Here is a 21,307-nt window from a genome sequence, read left to right on the forward strand (position 1 = left end):
CCATTAAATCCCCTCCTGATTCTTTTTTTTATTGGTCAAAAGCTAAGTACTTCGCCTGGAGAGGCGACTCTGAGTAGGGCTCACGCTCTCTCCGGCGTTTAGTCCAAAGAAACTGATGGAGTGTTTGAATTTCGTATTCGCTTTTACTCTGTTTCAGTCATTTGATTCAGTTGCCACTGGAGACACCAAAACCCCAGCCTCACGTTTCCTCCTCGAGGAGGGCAGCCCCTTCGTAAACTCCCCTCAGAGCGGTCCGTTAGCCGGCAGGATCCGCGGACCCCGCAGGGTCGATACGAGCTACCTTGTGACGTCACGGGGGAAGAGGCGGATTCGCTCCTACTACCGGAAGACGTCCGCTTTTTTGATTGGCTATTCAAGACGTCCGTTAGGACGTTGTTGCCTTTCTCGTGTGCACCCCTGAGCGTGGGCGTCCCCGTGGGGGTGTGCGCAGGGGTTTCCAGATCCGGCACCAGCCCCTTCCATCAGGGGTTCGGTTTAGGGTCGCCCCTGGTGGGCGGCTCTGGAATCTTGAGGAAGAGCTTGAGAACCCGGATCCCCCCAGGGCTGCGGAGGTCCTTTCGGAAGGCAGGAAGATGGCGGCAGCATCGGTGTCTGCGACTTCTGGTTCTCAGTTCTCGGTAAGAAGCGGTTGACGTTCGAATAGGCTCGGTCCTGGCGCCTCTCTGCTTTCCCTCACCCTCCGGAGTGCTCTCGGCCCAGAGTCTCCTCCCGTCCTGGGGAACGGCCGGGGGTGCCTGGTCGCTCCGCGCTCCCCTGACTTCCACTGCTCCTCTGTGTAGGCTGCTTCCTTAACGTCGCAGTAGGCCTGGCCGCCTCCATCCCTGTGCTCCCCTCACCTTCTGGCCTAGCAGCCCAGGTTGCCGAACATTGCCAGGATTCGCTGGGATGGCTACCCGCGCCCTGGCCTTGCGAAAACGGTGCGGCTTTGGTCACGTGGGTGTAACGGCCCCTTCTGGAAACTCCGAGACCAGGTAGGCGCACGGGTCGGCTTCTTTGGCAGCTGCGGCCCAGTCCGCAGTCTCAGGTGCTTACTCGTTGCTCCTGGTGCTGATTCCCGTGCCTGCAGTGCCTCCCCTCGTGTATTCCCGGTAGCTTTGCGGTCGCCTGTCCTACCCAGAGCGCGCGCTTCGGGCCGCCAGTATTACTTTGCAACGTGGACGCGCCGTTTTAGGGAGGCGACGGGGGAAGCGGAACCTTAATACAGTTCTCGTCTCCACAAGGGCCACCAGCCTGTTCAGTCACTATTATTTGTCGAGTTGGAGTGTCGAATGCAAAGCGTTTGGGCCTCCGCGGCACTGGGAATAGGCAGAGAAGGCGAGGGGGCTCCGGGGAGAGCCCTTGTGTCTTCAGTTAGCTACTGCTGAGTGCCTGGCGGACTTGCAGGCGCTGAGGTGACACAGGTGGATAGGATGGACTCCCTGCTCCGAAGCAGCAGACACTGCAGAGAAACGACATGTAACTGGGTTGTTCCCCAGTTCTGTTTAAGAAATGCTGCTATACTGGAAGAACCTGGGCCAGAGTGGTTGGCAGCGCCTGGGAGAGGCTAGAAACGGGTTTCCTAGTAGGGAAGATGGAGCTGGCTAGCTGGCTGGGGAGGGAAGTGTAAATGCCTGTCACCAGAACTGAACGGAAGAAAAAGGCACCTCGGGCATTTCTGAGTATGTGCCAAGGCAACAGGAGCTTTCTGGGAAACTGATTTGGAATGAGCAGAGGTCGTGTGGAGGTAGATTTGGGTTGCACGAATTGTGGAAGTGGGTAAAAACATGAGAAAAGAGGGATAGGGAAGAAAACGGAAGGTTGTCAGGGTAAAGTTATGTCATAGACGCTGGGCGGGGGGCGTAGTTTAGGGAGCACGAAGAGCAGAGTTAGTTTGGGGAAGACGAGTTTTGCTCAGTTTCACCTTCTGGTGACTTAAGATTTGTGATATCGGGTCTAACTTAAGAGTTTTAGCAGAATGGGAGTAGCCCGTTTGCAGAGTGGTCAGGGAAGCTCAAGGAGAAGGAATGAATGAAGCACTTAGAGTTTATTCGGGAATTAGGTCAGTGAAAGGGAATAGAGAAAAGAGGAACTATTAGAAGGAAGTATCTGTAAGTAGTTGAATAAGATATAGGAGTTGTAATTAATTAAATTTAATTGGGAGAAGAAGGCTTTTCACTGCTTTCAAAACTTAGACTGAGCAAGACATACTCCTATAAATGTTAGTGGAGCTGTAGTCTGCCAAGTCCATCTAGCTGTGCAAGGGTACTAGGATGTACCTTAGCCCTTCAGGTAGCCTGGACGTAAATTTAAGGGAATGTTCAGTAGGAAAGCACATATATTTTTAAATGCTAAGCTCAGCTTTAGGTAGATTCTAAATATCAGTAATACAGGTTTCAAATATCTAGGACATTTGGAAGTCAAAGTGTAACAACCTTCTCAATTTGCCTTGCTACATCGCAGTGTCTCAAAACAAAAAAATGACTAAATTTAGTTTGTCAGTGTGTAAGAAATGGCCCTGCGTAGACACTTTAATTGTCCTGTCAAATAAGGCTGGCATTTACAACAAAACTTAAAAAGCATTTTAGCTTAAGAAACAGCTGATCATGAAATAAGACAACACAAAAACACCTTTTAAAACTACGGCATAAACTCAGAGACTACTCATTCAGATTTTAGAGTTGTGAGTATTAATAATTCATATAGGGGCGCCTGGGTGGCTCAGTCAGTTAAGTGTCCGAATTCGGCTCAGGGCATGATCTCTGGTTCATGGGTTCAAGCGCCGTGTGGGGCTCTGTGCTGACAGCTAGCTCAGAGCCTGGAGTCAGTCTGTCTGTCTGTCTCTCGCTCTCTCTGCCCCTCCCCCACTCATGTTCTGTCTTTCTCTGTCTCAAAAATAAATAAACTATAAAAAATTAAAAAAAATTCATATATATTCATCACTGATAAACCCAGCTTGGAGCTAGCTAGTAGTGCCCAATAGAGGTGCTTTTACTAGGCAAGGATTTTTACCAGATACATTCACAAATAGCATTCTTTTGGAAGCAGCTACCATGTAAATCTCAAATGTGAACAAGATGGATGCAAGTGATACATTCAGATCGTTTTGTTAAGTATATTTTGCAACAGCAGCAAGCAGAGTAACAACAGCAGGTAACTTTTACTGAGTGATTGCTGTGTATCATTTTGCTAGTGGCTGCCTCAGGAAAGCAACTTTGATTGGGCACAGCGATTTTCAGTAAAAGTATAGGCAGCATAATGTTGAAATAGAAGAATGTCTTTCCTGTCACTCCTTTTTTATTTTCCCTGTAACCGTAGTCAGAACTCTACATGTAACTTGGGACTTAATAAGCTAATCTCCCTAACTGGTCTTTGGCATTTTAGCCAGGCCCTTTAACTCTTTTTTTCTCTTAAAAGTTTTATGAATATAACATAGGTTTTTATAATATTGAATATATAAAACATTTACTTTGGAGAATGATAAAATAAATACCTTTAAGTTCCTTTTTACATCTTCCAGCTTTTGTCTCACATATACACCACCACTATACATTTTGAGATTATAATAAAATAAACTTATATAGCATTAATTGGCAGGTGTGATTTTAAGTGCTTTTCATATATTAAGTCTTTAGTATTTCCATTTTTGAATGAGGAACAGAGAGGTTAAGATTACTCAGCTGGTACATCACAGAGCCAGTTTGTTCACGAGTTTGCCAACAATTCAAAAACCGTTCGCTTGTGATCCTTCCCATATGTTCCACAAGTGCAACGATTTCTCTAGAGCAGCAGTTTTTAACGCATGATCAGAAGATCTTTGGGAGGTCCCTACGTCCCACCATGGGGGTCTACAATTACTTTCCTTACCCAGCCACTTTGTGGGAGACCAGATTTTCTTAAAACATCAGCCAAATTAACATATCTAGCAGAGTGAATGCAGAAGCAAATGTAGGAATCCAGCAGGCTTCTTTTAAGTTAAGAATTAGAGAAATTTATAAAAATATTTTTTCATTAAAGTTTGTGGATGATAGTTATTTTTCATTAAAAATTATATTTATGGTAACATCATGAGTATATTGTTTTTAAATTAGTATCTTAACATTTAGGCATAACCCACACGAACAAAGGTCTTTGGGTTCTTAAGTAATTTTTAAGAGTGTGAAGGGGTCCCTAAACCCAAAATGTTTGAGAGGGACAGCAGTCGTTTTCAAACTGCAAGTTGAGCTGTGGGTTATAACTTGGTGGTGGATGGTGGAATATGTTTAGTGACTTGACATAATCAGTTTTTTAAAAAGAGAGGAGGGAGAGAAAAAAATAGCTCGGCACATTTCCTGTGATTGAAATTGCAGGTCGTAGAAGGTGCATCTTTGGCTTTATTTGGTAATGCTGAATTGTTTTCCAAAGCAGTTGTACCAGTATGTTCCCACCAACAGTCACCTTTAATCCACATCCTTTTGAACAGGTGGTATTGTCTCACTTTTGAATTTTTGCCAAGAGGAGTGTGAAATGCTATCCTGTTCTCACCTGTGCTCCTCTGATCAATGATGAAGATAAGATGCACTTTTTATTTTTTCATAACTTTACTAGTTTTTGATGTTTATTTTTTCCTTCCATGAAATGCCTGCTTGTGTGTTTTGCCTGTTTTTAGTTGGTCTGTCTTTTCCTATTGATTCATAGTCATTCTTTATGTATTCTAGATGTTAATCATCATCTGTTAGCTGAATTTTAATTACTCTTTGGCTTGTCTTTTTAAGATACCTTTTGATGGAAGTTTTTAATGTTCATGGGATAAAATGTATTAGTCTTTTTATGTTTAGTACTTATTGATTAAGAAATTCTTATATCCTATGTCATTAATGATGTTAATGACGTTCTTACATATTTTTCTCTACAAGTTTTGAAGTGGGGCCTTTTAAGTCCTTAGTTTGCTTGAAATTAGTTTGTGAGGCAGGGACCCAGTTTAATGTTCCTACTTGAGATCCACAGTTGCTCCAAAATTACTTGTTAGACTTACCTTTTACCCAGTGGTTTACATTTCTAGCTATCAATATATTGATTTCCATATGTGTGTGTATGTTTCAGTGGGCTCTTTGTTCCAGTGTTATATTTGTCTCTCACTGTCTTAATCATTCTCCTTTCAATTTGTCTGAGAGAGTGCTTGTCTTCCTTGTTCTTTCAGGAAAAATGTTAGCAATTCTTGGCCCTTTGAATTCTTAAATAGAAATTATAAAATCTGCCATTGGAATTTCAATTGAAGTTGCATTGAATTTCAGGCTCAATTTGGGAATAACTGATGCTTTTAAAATAATGAGTCTTCTATCTGAACATACCCTGTTACTCCAGGTTTTTTTTTATCTTTAACACTTTACAGTAAAGTTTTATGATTTCAAGTCTTGTGAATCATTTATTAAATTTATTTTTAGTTTGTTTTTAAATATATTTTCATAAATTGCATTTTATAACTGGTATGTAGAATTAGTATTCATTCCTTTCATATTAATTTTACTCAGCCACTTTTTCTAAACTCGAATTCTTTTTTTAAAAATTTTTCTAAGTTTATTTCTGAGAGAGATAGGGACAGTGTGAATGTGGGGGAGGGGGTTCGGAAAGGAGGGAGGGGAGAGAGAGAGAGAGAAAGAGAATCCCAAGCAGTCTTCACAGTGTCCACGCACAGCGTGATGTGAGGCTTGAACCCACAAAACCGTGAGATCATGGAACTGAGCCAAAACCAACAGTTGGACGCTTAACTGACTGAGCCACCCAGGAACCCCTAAACTCTAATTAATTCTAATAATTGAAGATTCTTTGGTATTTTCTATTTGAATGATAATTGTGAAATTTTGATTCTTCATTTTCAATCTTAACATCGGTTATTTCCTTTCACTATCTTAATATGCAGGCTACAAAATGCAGCACAACATTGATTAGAAGTTGTCTTGCAGATACTTTTACCTTGTTCCTGAATTTAAAAGGAATGATTTAAGTCTTATACCATTAAATATATTGCCATGATCTTTTGTTAATTTCTTTACTGCTATAAGAAAATAATTCTTTAATAATGTCTGGATAGTGAATTTTAATGATTGCTTTTTTGCATTTGTTAAAATGGATTTTCACTTTAACATGACAGATGTTCTAAAGTTAACCCAGTCTTGCATTCCTGAAATAACCCCACTTTGATTATACTGTCTTATCTTTTCTATGTAGTTGAGTATGGTTTGCTAAATTGTATTCAAATTTTTATGTACCTGATGTCTTCCAGCCATGTTGCACATTCCATTTGAAAAGAAGGCAAATAATACACATTTTTTTTTTTACCATCCTCATACTTAATTAGGCAGACAGAGATGTCCAATAAATACTTGGATTTATCATAAGTGTTTAGAAATCACTTAGAAATCATAAGTGTTTCTAAGTAAGAACTAAAGTTGCCAAGGAAGAAAGTGGTCAGGTTAAACATTTTGCCTCTAATCCTGACCTGAAAGTTTTTCTTAGGATCATATCATTTTGGTTGGAAAATATTTATTGAGTGCTTGGGGTTTTGGGAGAAGTGCTGATTAGGAGTTAGACTTGGGCTCCTTAGTAATTATGAGACCTTAATTAAGAAAATGGCTTAAGTTTTCTTAGCCTCTGTTTTTTTTCAGCTACAAAATTGGGACAATAATATTTGCTATGCTTCCTTCACGAGGTTCTTGTAATAACGAAGGACAATATGAATATGCTTTGAAAAAACAATGTGCTGACAAATCTAAGATACTATGTTCAGTGTTCTGAAAATAAATCCCAAATACAGTTTTCACAATTTCAAAGTGGAGATGCTTTCTTGTCAGGATGGTTGTGGGGAACAACTCAGATAATGAAAATGTAAAGTGTGAAGTACGATGCAAATTTGAGGTTTGTGGATTGTTTTTGTTTTGCATATGTATATATTTTATGTATAGTTGGTGGGGGGAGTATAAATACTCTGCTTGAAAGATCTTTTGGCCTTCAGTAGTGCTCAGGTACTCATCATTGGGTGGCCTGTGGCACTGAAAACAAGAATTCACTTGAAATCTTTCATCATCTCAGATGACTGTTGTTATCTTTAGAAAGGCTTGTTTGCAAGGTTAGCTCTTTGTTAGGCAACTGCAGACTAAAATGGTAAACCATTTCCTACACTGATATAAAACTTTAACCTCAATGACAAGAGTGCCTCACTGTGCCTAAACTGTACAAACAATATGGTTTATGTTGAACACTGGCTTTCTAGCTGAGAGTTAGGAATGTGACCAACTCCCAGTGAAAACTTTGGCCACTGAGTCTAAGGAGCTCTCTGGGTAGACAACACTTTCCAAAAGTTGTTACTGTTGTGATGCTGTTGTGCTAGAGGAATTAAGCACATCCTGTATGACTCCACCTAGAGAGGAATTTTGAAAGCTTGTACCTGATATCTTACACATATCACCCCCATGCATCTTTTCCTTGCTGGTTTGCTTTGTATTCTTACGCTGTAATATATCCTAGTCAGTAGAATAACTATATCCTGAGTCCTTTCAGTCCCAGCAAATCATTGAACCTGGGCTGGTCCTGCAGACTGCTGACAGTCATGGTGACAGTAGTTGGAACCTTTCCCAAATTTAAGTTCCCAGATACCAGCCAAGAACCAGCATTGCAAGCAGACACTTCTTAGTATAGCAGTCTCATGTCTGTTAACTTTCTTTTACAGTCTTTCTATGACATTTGTGCTCTTTTTTGTTTGACATAAAGGAAATTATAATTTATAATTTATATTTTATAAATATATTTACAGTTATATTTTATTGAGTAGGGTAATTCAGTCTATGGTCAATGTACAATTTTCCTGTTTTGCAGAGGAACTGTGTTATTAATTCATTTAACAGGTACATTAAACCTCTTTATCGAGTGGTTTTATTGGAACTCAAACTCTAGTGAGAATGACTGTGCTTCTCCAACATCAATTCTCTTGTGCCATTTGGGCATCCTACATTCAATTCAATTCAATTCTGCTGCTAACTAGCTGGAGATAGTGGAGGCTGGACAGGCTAAGGGCCTAGGTTCCCCATGACTGCCCCCACTTCGTTCACCATCTGCAATTCCCAGGTGCCCTGAAGGATTTTGCATTTCGGCCCAGTTAACTACAAATTAAGGAGTTCCCATGACCCTCCCTTCTCACATTTATTAATTTACTAGAATGACTCGCAGAACTCAGGGAAGTGAGCTATGCTTACAATCACAGCTCTTTTTTTTTTTTTTTTTTTTTTACTTTTTTTTTTTTAGTGTAGNGGGAAAGGTAGAGGGAAAGAGAGAATCCCAAGCAGGCTCTGCACAGAGCCCAACTTGACTTGGGGCTCTATCCCATGGCCTGAGCCAAAGTCAAGAGTCAGACATTCAACCCACTGAGCCACCCAGATGCCCCAGTTATAGCTTTTTTCTCTTTTTCTTTTTAAAGAATGCAACTCAGGAACAGCTAAATGGAAGGAGACATATAGAGCAAGATGAAAAGGGGCTTCCGTGACAACTTTGGAAGTCCTGGAACCTCACTGTTCAAGAGTTTTTATGGAAGTTTCATCATGTACTTATGATTTATTAAATCATTGGCCATTAATAATTGCACTCAGTCTCCAGCCCTTCTCTTCTCCTAGGGTCAGGGTATGGAGCCAAAATTTCCAACTCTAATCACTTCATTGGTTTTTCTGGCTACCAGCCCTCATCCCGAAGCTAGTAGGGGTTCCCATTATTAGCATAATAAAAACTCCTATCACTTAAAAAATTCCAAGAGTTTGTGAATCTATATCAAGAACCAAGGACAAAACTATACTTTTTACTCCACAGGGCATACACATAATAAATATATCAAATAAAGAAAAGTTTTTTGAAAACAATTAAAGGAGATAGACTGACAGAAGGATGCTGCTTTTGATAGGGAAAGCCTTACTGACAGACTTTTGAGCAGATGTGAATGGCCTGAGAAAGGGATAAACATAGTAAAAAAACATAGAGTGTACTGTGGATTTTAGAAATCTAAAAGTTGGTCAGTATAGCTGGGAAATGATGAGGGGGCAGGAGTGGTGTGGAGGAAGAGTGGGAGGGAGTGAAGTCAGGGTTAGCCTGGGGTCAGACATGTGGGGCCTTCAAAGCCATTGTATGGGTTTTATTCTGTGATATAGATCTTTTGGAGGATTATAATTCGGAATGTTACTCAATTTACTATTTTAAATGATCATAATGATTTGGAGACAGACGAAGGAGATTTGGACAAGAGTGGTTAGGAGACTGTTAATGGCAGTCTAGACAAAAGATCACAGTGGTGTCAACCAGCGTATTAATAGTGGAATTGATGAGAAATTGGCAAGTTTCATATTTTGAAGACAGACGCCCAACTAAATATGCTGAGAGATTAGATGTGGGGTGTATGAGGAATGACTCCATCGGGAGTTTTGACCTGAGCGGCTGGGTGAATGGTGGTGCTGATGGTTGTGGTATGCTGGGAGCGGAGCAGGTTTTGGCAGTCTGGTTCAAGAATTTGTCACAGACCTGTGAAATTTGAGGTGCCCATATTGACTTCAAAGTGGAGATAATGAATAGGAAATTTAATTTGAATATAGAGTTCGAGAGAGGGAGCTCTGGATTCCATATTTAAATTTGAAAAATCTCACAAACAGAGGCTTTTCAAAGCCCTAAATATTTGGAAGTTTGAGTCCCCTGTTGGGGTCTGCGCTGACAGTTCATAGCCTGATGCCTCCTTCAGANTCTCACAAATAGAGGCTTTTCAAAGCCCTAAATATTGAGAAGATCAAAGGAACCCATGTAGATGAAAATGAAATGAGATCATCAAAGGAATTCATTTAGAAGAAAATCAGAAGAGGTGGAAGGACTAAGCTTTGGGGCACTGCAGCATTTTAAAAGAGGAATGAATGAGAGAGCCAGAGAGATTCTCAGGAAGATACCTAAGTATTAGGAAAACCAAAGAATGTGGTCTATCTTTTAAGGAAAGTGGTGAGATGAAGTGATCTGTATCACATGCTGAAAGGTCACCGAATTCAGCAATATAAGTCATTGGTGAGCTTGATGAACTTTTTCTTTGAATTGGTGAAGATTCAAGTCTGATTGGAAAGGGTAAGAAGGTGAGGATCAAGAGGCAGCAGCAATTACAAATAGTAATTTGAGGACTTTGTTGTAAAACCTGAGAAATGAGGCAAGAGTGGAAGAGCTGGCAAGAGCTTAGCTAAATCCTAAAATTCAGGAAAGCTTTTGTTTGTTTTGTCCTTAATGACAGTGTGAAAGATCTAGTAAGGGAGAAATACCATCAGGAGGAGAAAGGGTTTTATAGGAACCAAGACTGAACAGGTAGATGGAGACAGGTCCATTAAAGACACTTCATCCCTTGTTTCATGGGAGGGAAGGCAGAATATATGAGAACAGGTGTAGTTAGGCTGGTGGTTCTCTTTTGAGAACTGGTTAATTGTTCACTGATTCACCTAGTATATGATTCCCCTGATTCTGTAGGGGGAGGTGAGAGAGCAGGTCAGCTGTTTGGAACTTCCTTTAATAAGAAAGTGTACTAGATTGTTTTTATGGTTCTTTCCAACTCTTAAAAATATTACTTTTCTAATCCCTGAAGTTTATAACTTATCCCCAATTGTTTTTCTCGCTTGGAAAAACTTACCATTAAGAACACATACTATTTTTTCTAATTATATTATTATTCTTAGGTGTTTACCTAACACTTTGTCATCTTAATTTTTAATTGTACAGTTCAGTAGTGTTAAGTATGTTCATATTGTTGTGAAGCATCTCCAGACTTTTTCATCTTTCAGGACTCTATTAAACAGCTCCCCTTTGCAACCTTCCTTGCCCCTGGTAGCCACCATTCTGCTTTCTGTTTCTATGAATTTTACTACTTTAGATACCTTATGTAAGTAGATGGGGCATCTGGGTAGCTCAGTTGGTTAAGTGTCTGACTTTGGCTTTGGTTATGATCTCATAATTTGGAAGTTTGAGTCCCCTGTTGGGGTCTGCGCTGACAGTTCATAGCCTGATGCCTCCTTCAGATTCTGTGTCTCCCTCTCTCTTTGCCCGCCTCCCACTTGGGCGCGCACTCTCTCACTCTCTTAACGTTCTTTCTCACTCCCAAAAATAACGTTAAAAAAAATTTTTTTTAAGTAGAATCATGAGGTATTTGTCTTTTTTGGACTGGCTTATTTTACTAAGCATGTCCTCCAGGTTCATCAATTATGTAGCAGATAATGAGATTTCCCTCCTTTTTTAAGGCTGAATAATACTGTATGCATATACCACATTTTATCCTTTACTGTTTTATTAGACACATTTGTGTGTATATATAATGAAGAGTTGCCAGTTTTCTGTTTCTTGGTTTAATTTTATTTCAAAATAGTTCTTGTAAATAATTTTTACAAGGCCATTTTATTTTCTGTCTTCCTTTTTCTTTTGGCTGATCTGTGTATTCTTTCTATGCTTTAAACTGCTGGTAGCAGAAGAGGACATTGACCCAACCCATTCATAGTAACCATGAATTTTCTTTGCTTAAAACCCAAACATCCAAAATGAGATGGCTGACTTAGAAAATGGAATACATGTTGAATAGCTTTGCAGAAGTATTCCATTATGACTTGAATTTTTATGTAGAAAGCACTTTCATAATTTGCTGACCCAACCTGAGCAATATTTTTATGATATATATATGACAAATTTTGTTGAAAGACAAATCTTCCTCCTACCTAGTTTTGAGAAATAATTGACATTTGTCACTGCCCTAGTTTAAGGCATACAACATGATGGCTTTACATATATTGTGAAGTGATTACCACAGTAGGTTTACCTAACATCCCTCTTCTCATACAGATACAAAGAAAAGAAAATTTTTTTTCCTCGTGATGAGAACTTTTAGGCAACTCTTGACAACTTTCTTATAATCATACAGCCATGTCAGCTGCGGACATCATGTTGTATCTTACGTCCTTAATACTCATAACTGGAAGCCTGTACCTTTTGGCCACCTTCCTCTAATTCCCCTTTTTCTCAGCTTTTCCACTCTGGTAACCACAGGTCTGATTTCTTTTTCCATAGAGTTTGGTTTTTTTGTTGGTTGTAGATTCTACATATAAGTGAGTTCATAAGTATTTGTCTTTCTGTGTCTGACTTCACTTAGTATAATGCCTTCAAGGTTCATCCATGCTTTTTGCAAATGGTAGGGTTTTCTTGTTTTGTTATGGCTGAATAATGTTCCATTGTATGTGCCACAGCTCTGCACTGTTTTCCATAGTGGCTCTACCAATTTACAATCCCAGAACAGCGCAGATGAGTTTCCTTTTCTCCACATCTTTTTGATGATGGCCATTCTCAACAGGTGTGAGATGTTATTGTTGTGGTTTTAATTTGCATTGCCCTCATGACTAATGGATGTTGAACGTCTTTTCATGTATCTGTTGGCCTTTCGAATATCTTCTTTGGAGACATGTTTCAAAAAGGAAAAATTTGGAACTCTTAGTTTTATGAGAGCTAATAGGCAGTGAATTTAATGAAGATGGTTTATTTTCATTTGTTTCAGTTTGGGTTTTTTGGGTAAATCCTTTATGCATAGGTATGTAATGTCTGCAGTGTTCAGTAATTCTAATAAAAATTGTTTTGAACATCTTAAGTGAATATACAGGTGACTTATGTTCATAAATATAAGTTGTTAAGGAATACTTCCTAACCAGTGACTTTGAATGGTAGTTGTTGTTAAATAATAGGATTCTAGTAGGTTGTGTGAAGATAAGGTTCTCTGTGAAGAATTATATTTAAAATTAAGCTAAGTGACAATTTATGGTGCTTTGTAAGAGCTTTAGCAGTGTTACGTATTTTAAGAATTGAACTCTTACCCTGTTTTCCAGCCATCTCCAAAACCTGTCAGCTTTACAAAAAGTTTGAAAAATGCCAACTCTTAATCCTGTACATGTGAACACACTTTTTATATCTACTTAACATTAATATACTTGAGTACCACTTTGAGACTTTACCCCTACCCCTTCCAAGCTCTTTGCCCTCTTCCTGAGTTTTCATAGCCATAATGTGTTCTGTATTTTCTTAAAAAAATTTTTTTTAATGTTTTTATTTATTTCTGAGAGAGAGAGAGAGATACAGCTTGAGTAGGGGAGGGTCAGAGAAAAAGGGATATACAGAATCTGAAGGAGGCCCCAGGCTCTGAGCCTGATGCGGGGCTCGAACCTACAAACCGTGGGATTGTGACCTGATCTGAAGTTGAATGCTTAACTGACTGAGCCACCTAGGTGCCCCTGTATTTGCTTTCTTAAATCAGTGGGAAAATTGTGTCATTTTATATGGAAATAGTCTTTAATTTTTTAATAAGTTGCAGATACAGTATGGTTATCTTGATTGCCTTTGTTTATTCCAGGAGGTTGTTTACCATTTTTGTAAGTATTCATTCTCCCTTTGTTCTTTTCTGGACATAGATTGTTCTGGAGCTGTATAGTATAGTTCTCCAAGGTAACAGTTGAGAACTATTTTGCTCTGGTTATTTGAGTAAGAAAAATTAATATCTGAGAATTTTGAACAGTTAACAGTTCTATCTTCCACCTTAGCTTTCAGTTTCTCCACTATTTCCCCCACTCCTGGTCTGCCTACCAGTAGGAAGTCACCTACAACTAACAAACTGCCACAGTTTGCATCTCTGCACTGAAATCATGCGGAACACAATCCCGAATTGAACAGAATCCCATCCATGACAAGATGAATGGAAATAAAATATCCATTTGTGTGGAAATAAAATTTTATATTTTTGGGTATTTGATAAGCTTTAATGTCTTCTAATTAAATCCCTCTCCCACTTTTTTTCCCTAAGTAAATGTAAATTTTTTGAGGTAAGGACTATGCCTTTCTTTCTATATACTGCAGAGTCTTGGACATTTGATAAATATTCATAAAATATTTAGTTGAGTGGGCATAGATTAATTCAGTCATTTTGTGACAGTTTCAGGTACTATAAAAATATTTACTTTTCTGAGTATATTTTATAATACATAGTTTTAAGTAAACTATATTAAACTTATTGTGAGTATATTTAAGTATTTCTTTATAGTATTCGTATTCAAATTATGTGAATGATATTTCCTTTTTATAGTGTCTGGCAAATGGCTATAGTTAGTCGAATGTGAAACACTTTGAATTCTGTTATATAGTCAGTGTGCTCTATTTTTTCTGTTATCTCTATCAGTGGAACACAGGCAATACAGTTCTCAGTCATGAATAAATGTGTCTATGTATTTATATACTATTTGCATTTTAAAATTTGGAAAGTAATTTTTGTATTTTTATTTTTCAGAACATCTTAGCTGAACCATCAAGGTCTAATGGAAGTGTGGTTCGCCATTCCTCATCTCCATATGTAGTATATCCGCCTGATAAGCCTTTCCTTAATAGTGATCTACGACGCTCCCCAAATAAGCCTACGTTTGCCTATCCAGAAAGTAACAGCAGAGGTAATAGAGCCTAACAAAACAGATGGCTTTTTTTTCATTGTTTATTTGTTTACCCACTACTTAAAACCTCTTATGTCTTCCATGTATTTTAAAATTAGAGGAAAGTCTATTTTCCCTTTGCTGTTTTTACCCTTCTCTAAATATAGTACCTTTCTTTTGTTCATTGATTGTTGAACAGTATCTTCCACCAAATCATCAAGGCTAAATACTTTGAGAATTCTTGACTGCTCTGTCTGGACCGAAAACCGGTGTTTTGCCTCTGAAGTATCCCAAAGACTTATTTGTTCTTCCTCTCCATTCTCATTGCTTTAGTTCAGGCTCTCATCATCTATTGCATAGATAATTGTAATGCACTCCTAAATAATTGCTTAGCCTGTGGTCTCCCTTTCAGCCCCATTTAACAGTATTCCTACAATTTGCTGTTATCCATCGTCTCTCCCACTTTAAATAAATTTCAGTACCTACTCATGGCTTACATAACAGATTCTTAGATTTTTTTTTCATAAACTGGATTCTGCATACCTTACCAGTTTCATCTCTTGCTTCTCTTCTGTTCTTCCTTACCCACACATCCTTTGCTCTGGTTTCTTTGAAATACCTGTGTATATATTCGTTTAACTTGCCATTTGTATTAGCTTTCTTGCTGTCTTAAAAAATTACCATAATTCAGCATCTTTAAATGACACAAATGTATTATCACATACTTACTGTAGGTCAGAAATGTGGATGGGCTTTGTTCAGGGCCCTATGAGGCTGAAATCAAAGTGCTGACTGGGCTGTGTTCCTTACTGGAGAGTCTAGGGAAGAATCTGTTCTCAGCTTATTCAGATTTTTGTTCGAAGTAAGTTATTTGTGGTTATGGAGTTGAGGTTCCATTGTCTTCCAGACTCGCAGTCAGGGCCGGATTTTGCTCCTAGAGGCTGCCTGCATTCCTTGCCATGCATTCTTTATGACCCCCTTCAGGAATGGTGGGTCAGGTCTCTCCCGTGCGTCATATGATTCTGACTTCTGCTGCTGCATCTTTCTATCCACAGCTGAGGAAAATTGTCCGCTTTTAAGGGTTCATGTGATTGGGTACATTGGGCTGACAGTCAGGAATCTCCGTATTATAAGGTTTGTAATTTTAGTAACCTTTCCCAAAATCCTTTATGCCATATAGCAGGTGTTCAGAATTTCAAGGATTAGGACATAAGTATCTTTGGGTGTCCATTCTGGCTACCACACCAGCCATGTGTCAAGCTTACAAGTCTTTCTCATTTTGTGCTCTCTTACTGAAATCTTTCTGTTGTAGAATTGTAGATGTTACTGGACTGATAAAAAAAAAACAACACTATAAAAGCTTAATGAATCCTAATCAAACGGTTTGCAACACCATGCTCTGAAGGATAAAAGAAGCTATTTACTATCTTACACATTTTTTCTTTTGTTTACCTTCTTCTTCTGTCTCCTTTTTGCTTTTCTCTCTCATATTCATTAAAACCACTAAAGATACACAAGCAGAATTTAGCATTATTCCTAACACACTGGGCTAAATAAATATTTTCTTTTTTTAAAATTTTTCTTAATGTTTGTTTTTTTTTTGAGAGAGAAAGTGCATGCACTGGTAGGGGAGGGGCAGACAGAAAGGGNGCTAAATAAATATTTTTTTTTAAAATTTTTCTTAATGTTTGTTTTTTTTTTGAGAGAGTGAGAGAAAGAGAGAAAGTGCATGCACTGGTAGGGGAGGGGCAGACAGAAAGGGGGACACAGAATCTGAAGCAGGATCCAGGCTCTGAGCTGTCAGCACAGAGCCGGACGTGGGGCCCAAACTCACGAACCATGAGATCATGACCTGAGTTGAAGTCGGACGCTTAACCAACTGAGCCACCCAGGCACCCCTAAATAAACATTTTCTGACTCTGCTCTATGAGTAAATCCGTCCTGTTTAACTTTTATTCTTTTATTCTTTAGAAATTTTCTTTGAACTTTTTTTTTAAAAGTTTCTTTATATAGAGGTAAAGATCAGAACTAGATGTAATGTTGTAGTGGGAAGATTGATAATCTAATTTCTCGACTGTGTATTCATGCTAGAACTCTGTTAGCATGATTATTTTGTGTATGTGCTAAATTATTACGAAATCTTACCTGATTCTTAATCCACTGTGGGCTTTGCATATTTAGTTTTTTGCTTTTCTGCCATATGTTTGAATGTTTGCGACTTTTATTTTTTGAAATTGCCAGAGTCTTTAACTACTGTGTTCTGATGAGTATCACTTTATCACTTGCTTTAATTAGCACTTTATTATCATTATCTTTGAGACACCATATCCTATAAATAAGAGGTTTCTCGTTAGTAAATTGAGTATTAAATATATTAAACAAACACCATGACTTCGGGGTGCTTGGATGGCTTAGTCGGTTAAGCATCTGACTTCACCTCAGGTCATAATCTTGTGGTCTGGGTTTGAGCCCCACATCAGGCTCTGTGCTGACAGCTCAGAGCTGGAGTCGGCTTCGGATTCTGTCTCTCCCTCTCTCTCTGCCCCTCCCCCATTCTCTCTCTCCCTCTCTCTCTCTCTCTCTCTCTCTCTCTCATCTGTCTTTGAAAAATGAATAAATGTTAAAAAACAAAACAAACAAAAAACCAGATTTCTGGTTAAATTTATCTCAGTAAACACTTTTGAAACCTCATTTTAGCCTAGGTTTTACATTGGTAACTATGCTTAGATATTACTGTCTACCTTTTATTTTACTACGTAATCAGTTCACAGTTTACAAATGTCTGTTTAACCTATATGTGGTTGAAATATAACACTTCTTTTATCTAGAGAATCATTAGTAAATACAGTTGGCCTAGTACTAGTGATTCAACACAAATTTTAAAAAAGAGCAAAATGTGGTTGTGTGGTAATGTGAATATATGTATCACACCTCTTGGAAGAACGTCCGTATTTTTGTGATCCATTAGAGAGGTCAAGTTCTGGCTATTGTATTGGGTATTGATAACAATTTACTGGCCATCTGTTCTTCTAAAGCATCTGTTCTTAATTTTTTAAATCTAGAAAACCCTAATAAACCCATTACATGTTTATGTAAAAATTTTAATGAAGAATAATTCTTTTCCACTTAAAAAAAATATATACTGCTAAGAGTGATGTTGTTTTATTTTATTTTACACTTTGTAAATCTCTTATTTTTGGCTTAATAGAAGACCGCTTGATTCTCCTCTATTTATTGCATTCCATTTGTATTGACAAGTTGTTTTGATTGAAGTATATGAAAAAAAATCCGGCCTTACACAGATATGTAGGTAGAAAGGAAGTAATATTTTAATCTTTCCAATAGTTTGTGGATATTTTTATTTGCTCTTACTCCAAAACTTGGCCAATGGTAGTTTCTTAAAATTTAGTTGCATTGTGGAATCTGAAAACATTGGTGAATTTTTCATATCACCACAGAGCCCGACATGGGGTTTGAACCCATGAACTGTGAGATCATGACCTGAGCTGAAATCGGACACTTAACCAACTGAGCCACCTAGGCGTCCCTTTTTATTTATTTTTTTAAATTTTTTATTTTTTTGACCTCACAAGTTTTAGAAGTAGTTGTAATTATGGCCATGGCTTATTATAGTAGAATCTGAAGAAACCTAGATACAGGCTTCTAAATTTCTCTCTCATGGAGGTCACACAGAAAGACACTTCTTCCTACAGCAGTAAAGCGTATGATGTGTGCAGTGTTTCTGCCCAGAAAAGCCCACTTACGGCTCAGACACTATGGCTTTTATTTGGAGTTGGTCACACAAATACTTGGCGCCTGCACAGTCATGCTTTTCACCATGAAACACATTGTTTACACGATCGAGACAGGCTTGCGCAGCAGGATTTAGTGCCTTAGGATACAAAACAACCTTATTAATTAGTAACACAGGGAGCATTCCAAGAGCCTAGTTTCCAGAGGCTAGCCAAGGTTCAGGCCTTCTGTATAAACTTTTTTGCTTGAGAATTTATTTTCTAATTGAAGTATAGTTGACATACAGTGTTATGTTAGTTTCAGGTGTGCAGCATAGTGATTGGACACTTCTGTATATTCTACTGTTCTCACCACAGTAAGTGTAGTTTGCTATCTGTCACCATACAGTGTTCTTACAGTATTATTGGCTTTGTTGCCTATGATGTATTTTTCATCCCCGTGACTTAACTTATTTCATAACTGGAGTTTGTATCACTTAATCCCCTTCACCTATTTTGCCCATCTCCCACTCCTTCCTTCTGGCAGCTCCAGGTTCTCTATATTTATGAGTCTGTTTCTGTTTTTGTTTGTTTGTCAGGTGTGGGGTTTTTGTTGTTTTTGTTTGTTTGTTTTGGACTCCACGTACAGGTGAAATCATAGGGTATTTGTCTTTCACTGGATTATTTCATTTAGCATAGTACTTTCTAGGTCCACCTTTGTTATGTATTGGCAAGATTTTGTTCTTTTTTATGGCTGAGTAATATTCCATTGTATATGCATATTAATCTATTATGCATATATGTATGGAATATGTAATATTTCATTTATATATATTTTTATTCATCTATGGGTGGACACTTCGATTTGCTTCTGTATCTTAGCTGTTATAAATAATGCTTCAATAAACATAGGAGTGCATATATTTTTTAAAATTAGTGTTTTTGTTTTCTTTGGGTAAATGCTCAGTAGGGGAATCACCAGATCATATGATACTTCCTTTTTTATTGTTTTGAGGAGTCCTCCATAATGTTTCCATAGTGGCTTCCTCCGTTTATATTATCAACAGTGTGTGAGGGATCATTTTTCACATCCTTGTTCAACATTTGTCATTTCTTGTCTCATTGATCTAGCTGTTGTGAGTAGTGTGAAGTGATATCTTACTCTGGTTTTGACTTGCATTTCCCTGATGGTTAGTGATGTTGAACATCTCTTCATGTGTCTGTTGGCCATCTGTATGGCTTCTTTGGAAATGTCTATTCAGATCTTCTGCCCATTTTTAGTTGGATCATTTGTGGGGTTTTTATTGTTTAGTTCTAGGAGTTCTCTGTATATTTTGGATATTAACTGCTGATCAGATATATGATTTGCAAATATCTTCTCCCATTCCGGTAGGCTGCCTTTTCATTTTGTTGATGGCTTCTTTGCTGTGTAAAAGCATTTTAGCTTGATAGAGTCCCACTAATATATTTTTGCTTTTGTTTCTTTGGCCTAAGGAGACATATCCATAAAAATGTTAAGGCTGGTGTCCATGAGATTACTGCCTGTATTTTCTTTTAGGAGTTCTATAGCTTTAGGTCTTACATTTAGGTCTTAATCCATTTTGAGTTTATTTTGGGGTATGGTGAAAGAAAGTGGTCTAGTTTCATTCTTTTGCATGGAACTGTCCACTTTTTCCAATACCATTTATTGAAGAGACCATCTTTTTCCCAGTGTATATTCTTGCCTCCTTTGTCATAGATTAATGGATCATGTAAGTGTAGGTTTATTTTTGGACTCTCTACCCTTTTCCATTGATCTGTGTGTTTATTTTTGTCCCAATACCGTAGTGTTTTGATGATTACGGCTTTGTAGTCTGCCTTGAAATCTGAGATTGTGATACCTCGAGCTTTGTTTCTCTTTCTCAAGATGGCTTTGGCTATTTAGGGTCTTTTGTGGTTCCATACAAATTTTAGGATTATTTGTTCTAGTTCTATGAATAACAGAGTTAGTATTTTGATAAAGATTGCACTGAATCTGTAGATTCCTTTGAGTAATATGGACATTTTAACAATATTGTTTCAATCCATGAGCATGGTATACCTTTCCATTTTTTTGGTTACTGTTGAAGAATGTTTAGACAAATAATTTTGGGGAGATATATAAGCCATTCTCCAGAATGTAGTAAAGGCAAGCATATACCCCACATTGGGTCTTTTTGTTAATCCAGTACATCTCTGTGATACTATCATTGCTGACATATAAAACAGAAATGGTGTGTTCCAGCCAACTGCACTCAAAACTAAAAGTGCAAAAATAAAATACTAGCAAGATCATACACTATTACATATAATCTAATGAAGGAATGTAACAAATGTTTGGTATTACAAAGTTTTATTAAAAACTTTTTTTTGCATGTTTAGTTTTGAGAGAGTGCATGTGTATGAGCGTGAGTTGGGGAGGGGCAGAGAGAGAGGGAGACAGAATCTGAAGCAGGCTCCAGGCTCTGAGCTAGCTGTCAGCACAGAGCCTGACACAGGGCTCGAACCCACGAACAAGGAGATCATGACCTAAGCTGGAGTCGGACGCCCAACTGAGTGAGCCACCCAGGCGCCCCCTCTTTTCTTCTTCTTATAGAAGACTATAAGAAATTTTTAGGTCTCTAGGTTGTATGTGTTTCATGTTTATGTTCTTTCTAATTACACTGTAATCTCACTGCATGCTAGGAGTAAGCTGGTTATATTATAAAATGTTTCAGTCTCCTGTTTGGGGCCTATAACATTCTAGGCACTAAAACTTTGGTGAATGAATGAATTGCATCAATAAATGGAAAAGTGTGCCTTATTTTGAGTGAGAATCCTCAATTTTTAAAAGATGGCAGTTCTTCCTACATAATATGTGGTTTCCATGAAGTTTCATGGAAATCATTATTTAGGCAAAATGGTTCTGAATATTTAATTGGTAAGAATAAATAACCTTGAAATGTTTTAAAAATTTGTATAATGTGGGAGACTGGCACTATGATGTTTATAAGGTTTTAGTAGTTAAAATACTGGAATAATAATGAAATCAGATTAAAGGAATGAAACTAATTTTTGGTATGTGTGTGAGACTGTGGTAGTAGG

The 21,307-nt window shown here is 38.1% G+C and overlaps 1 protein-coding gene across 2 annotated transcripts in view; it reads left to right on the forward strand.

Moving 5' to 3' along the window:
- The first annotated feature begins 369 nt into the window (after window positions 1–369).
- CEP57 (centrosomal protein 57) overlaps window positions 370–21,307 on the forward strand; it is a 34,491-nt gene continuing 13,553 nt past the window's right edge. Inside the window, exons 1-2 of one of the 2 annotated variants that reach the window (XM_077779936.1) lie at window positions 370–638; window positions 14,339–14,495. In XM_077779936.1, the coding sequence (XP_077636062.1) occupies window positions 594–638; window positions 14,339–14,495 (202 nt within the window). In that variant the 5' untranslated portion in view covers window positions 370–593. The remainder of the gene's footprint in view (window positions 639–14,338; window positions 14,496–21,307) is intronic. The other variant, XM_077779935.1, reaches the window with a different exon arrangement.

This window comes from Crocuta crocuta, unplaced genomic scaffold (genome assembly GCF_008692635.1).
Source record: "Crocuta crocuta isolate KB4526 unplaced genomic scaffold, BGI_CrCroc_1.0 scaffold98, whole genome shotgun sequence".
NCBI classification, from domain to species: domain Eukaryota; kingdom Metazoa; phylum Chordata; class Mammalia; order Carnivora; family Hyaenidae; genus Crocuta; species Crocuta crocuta.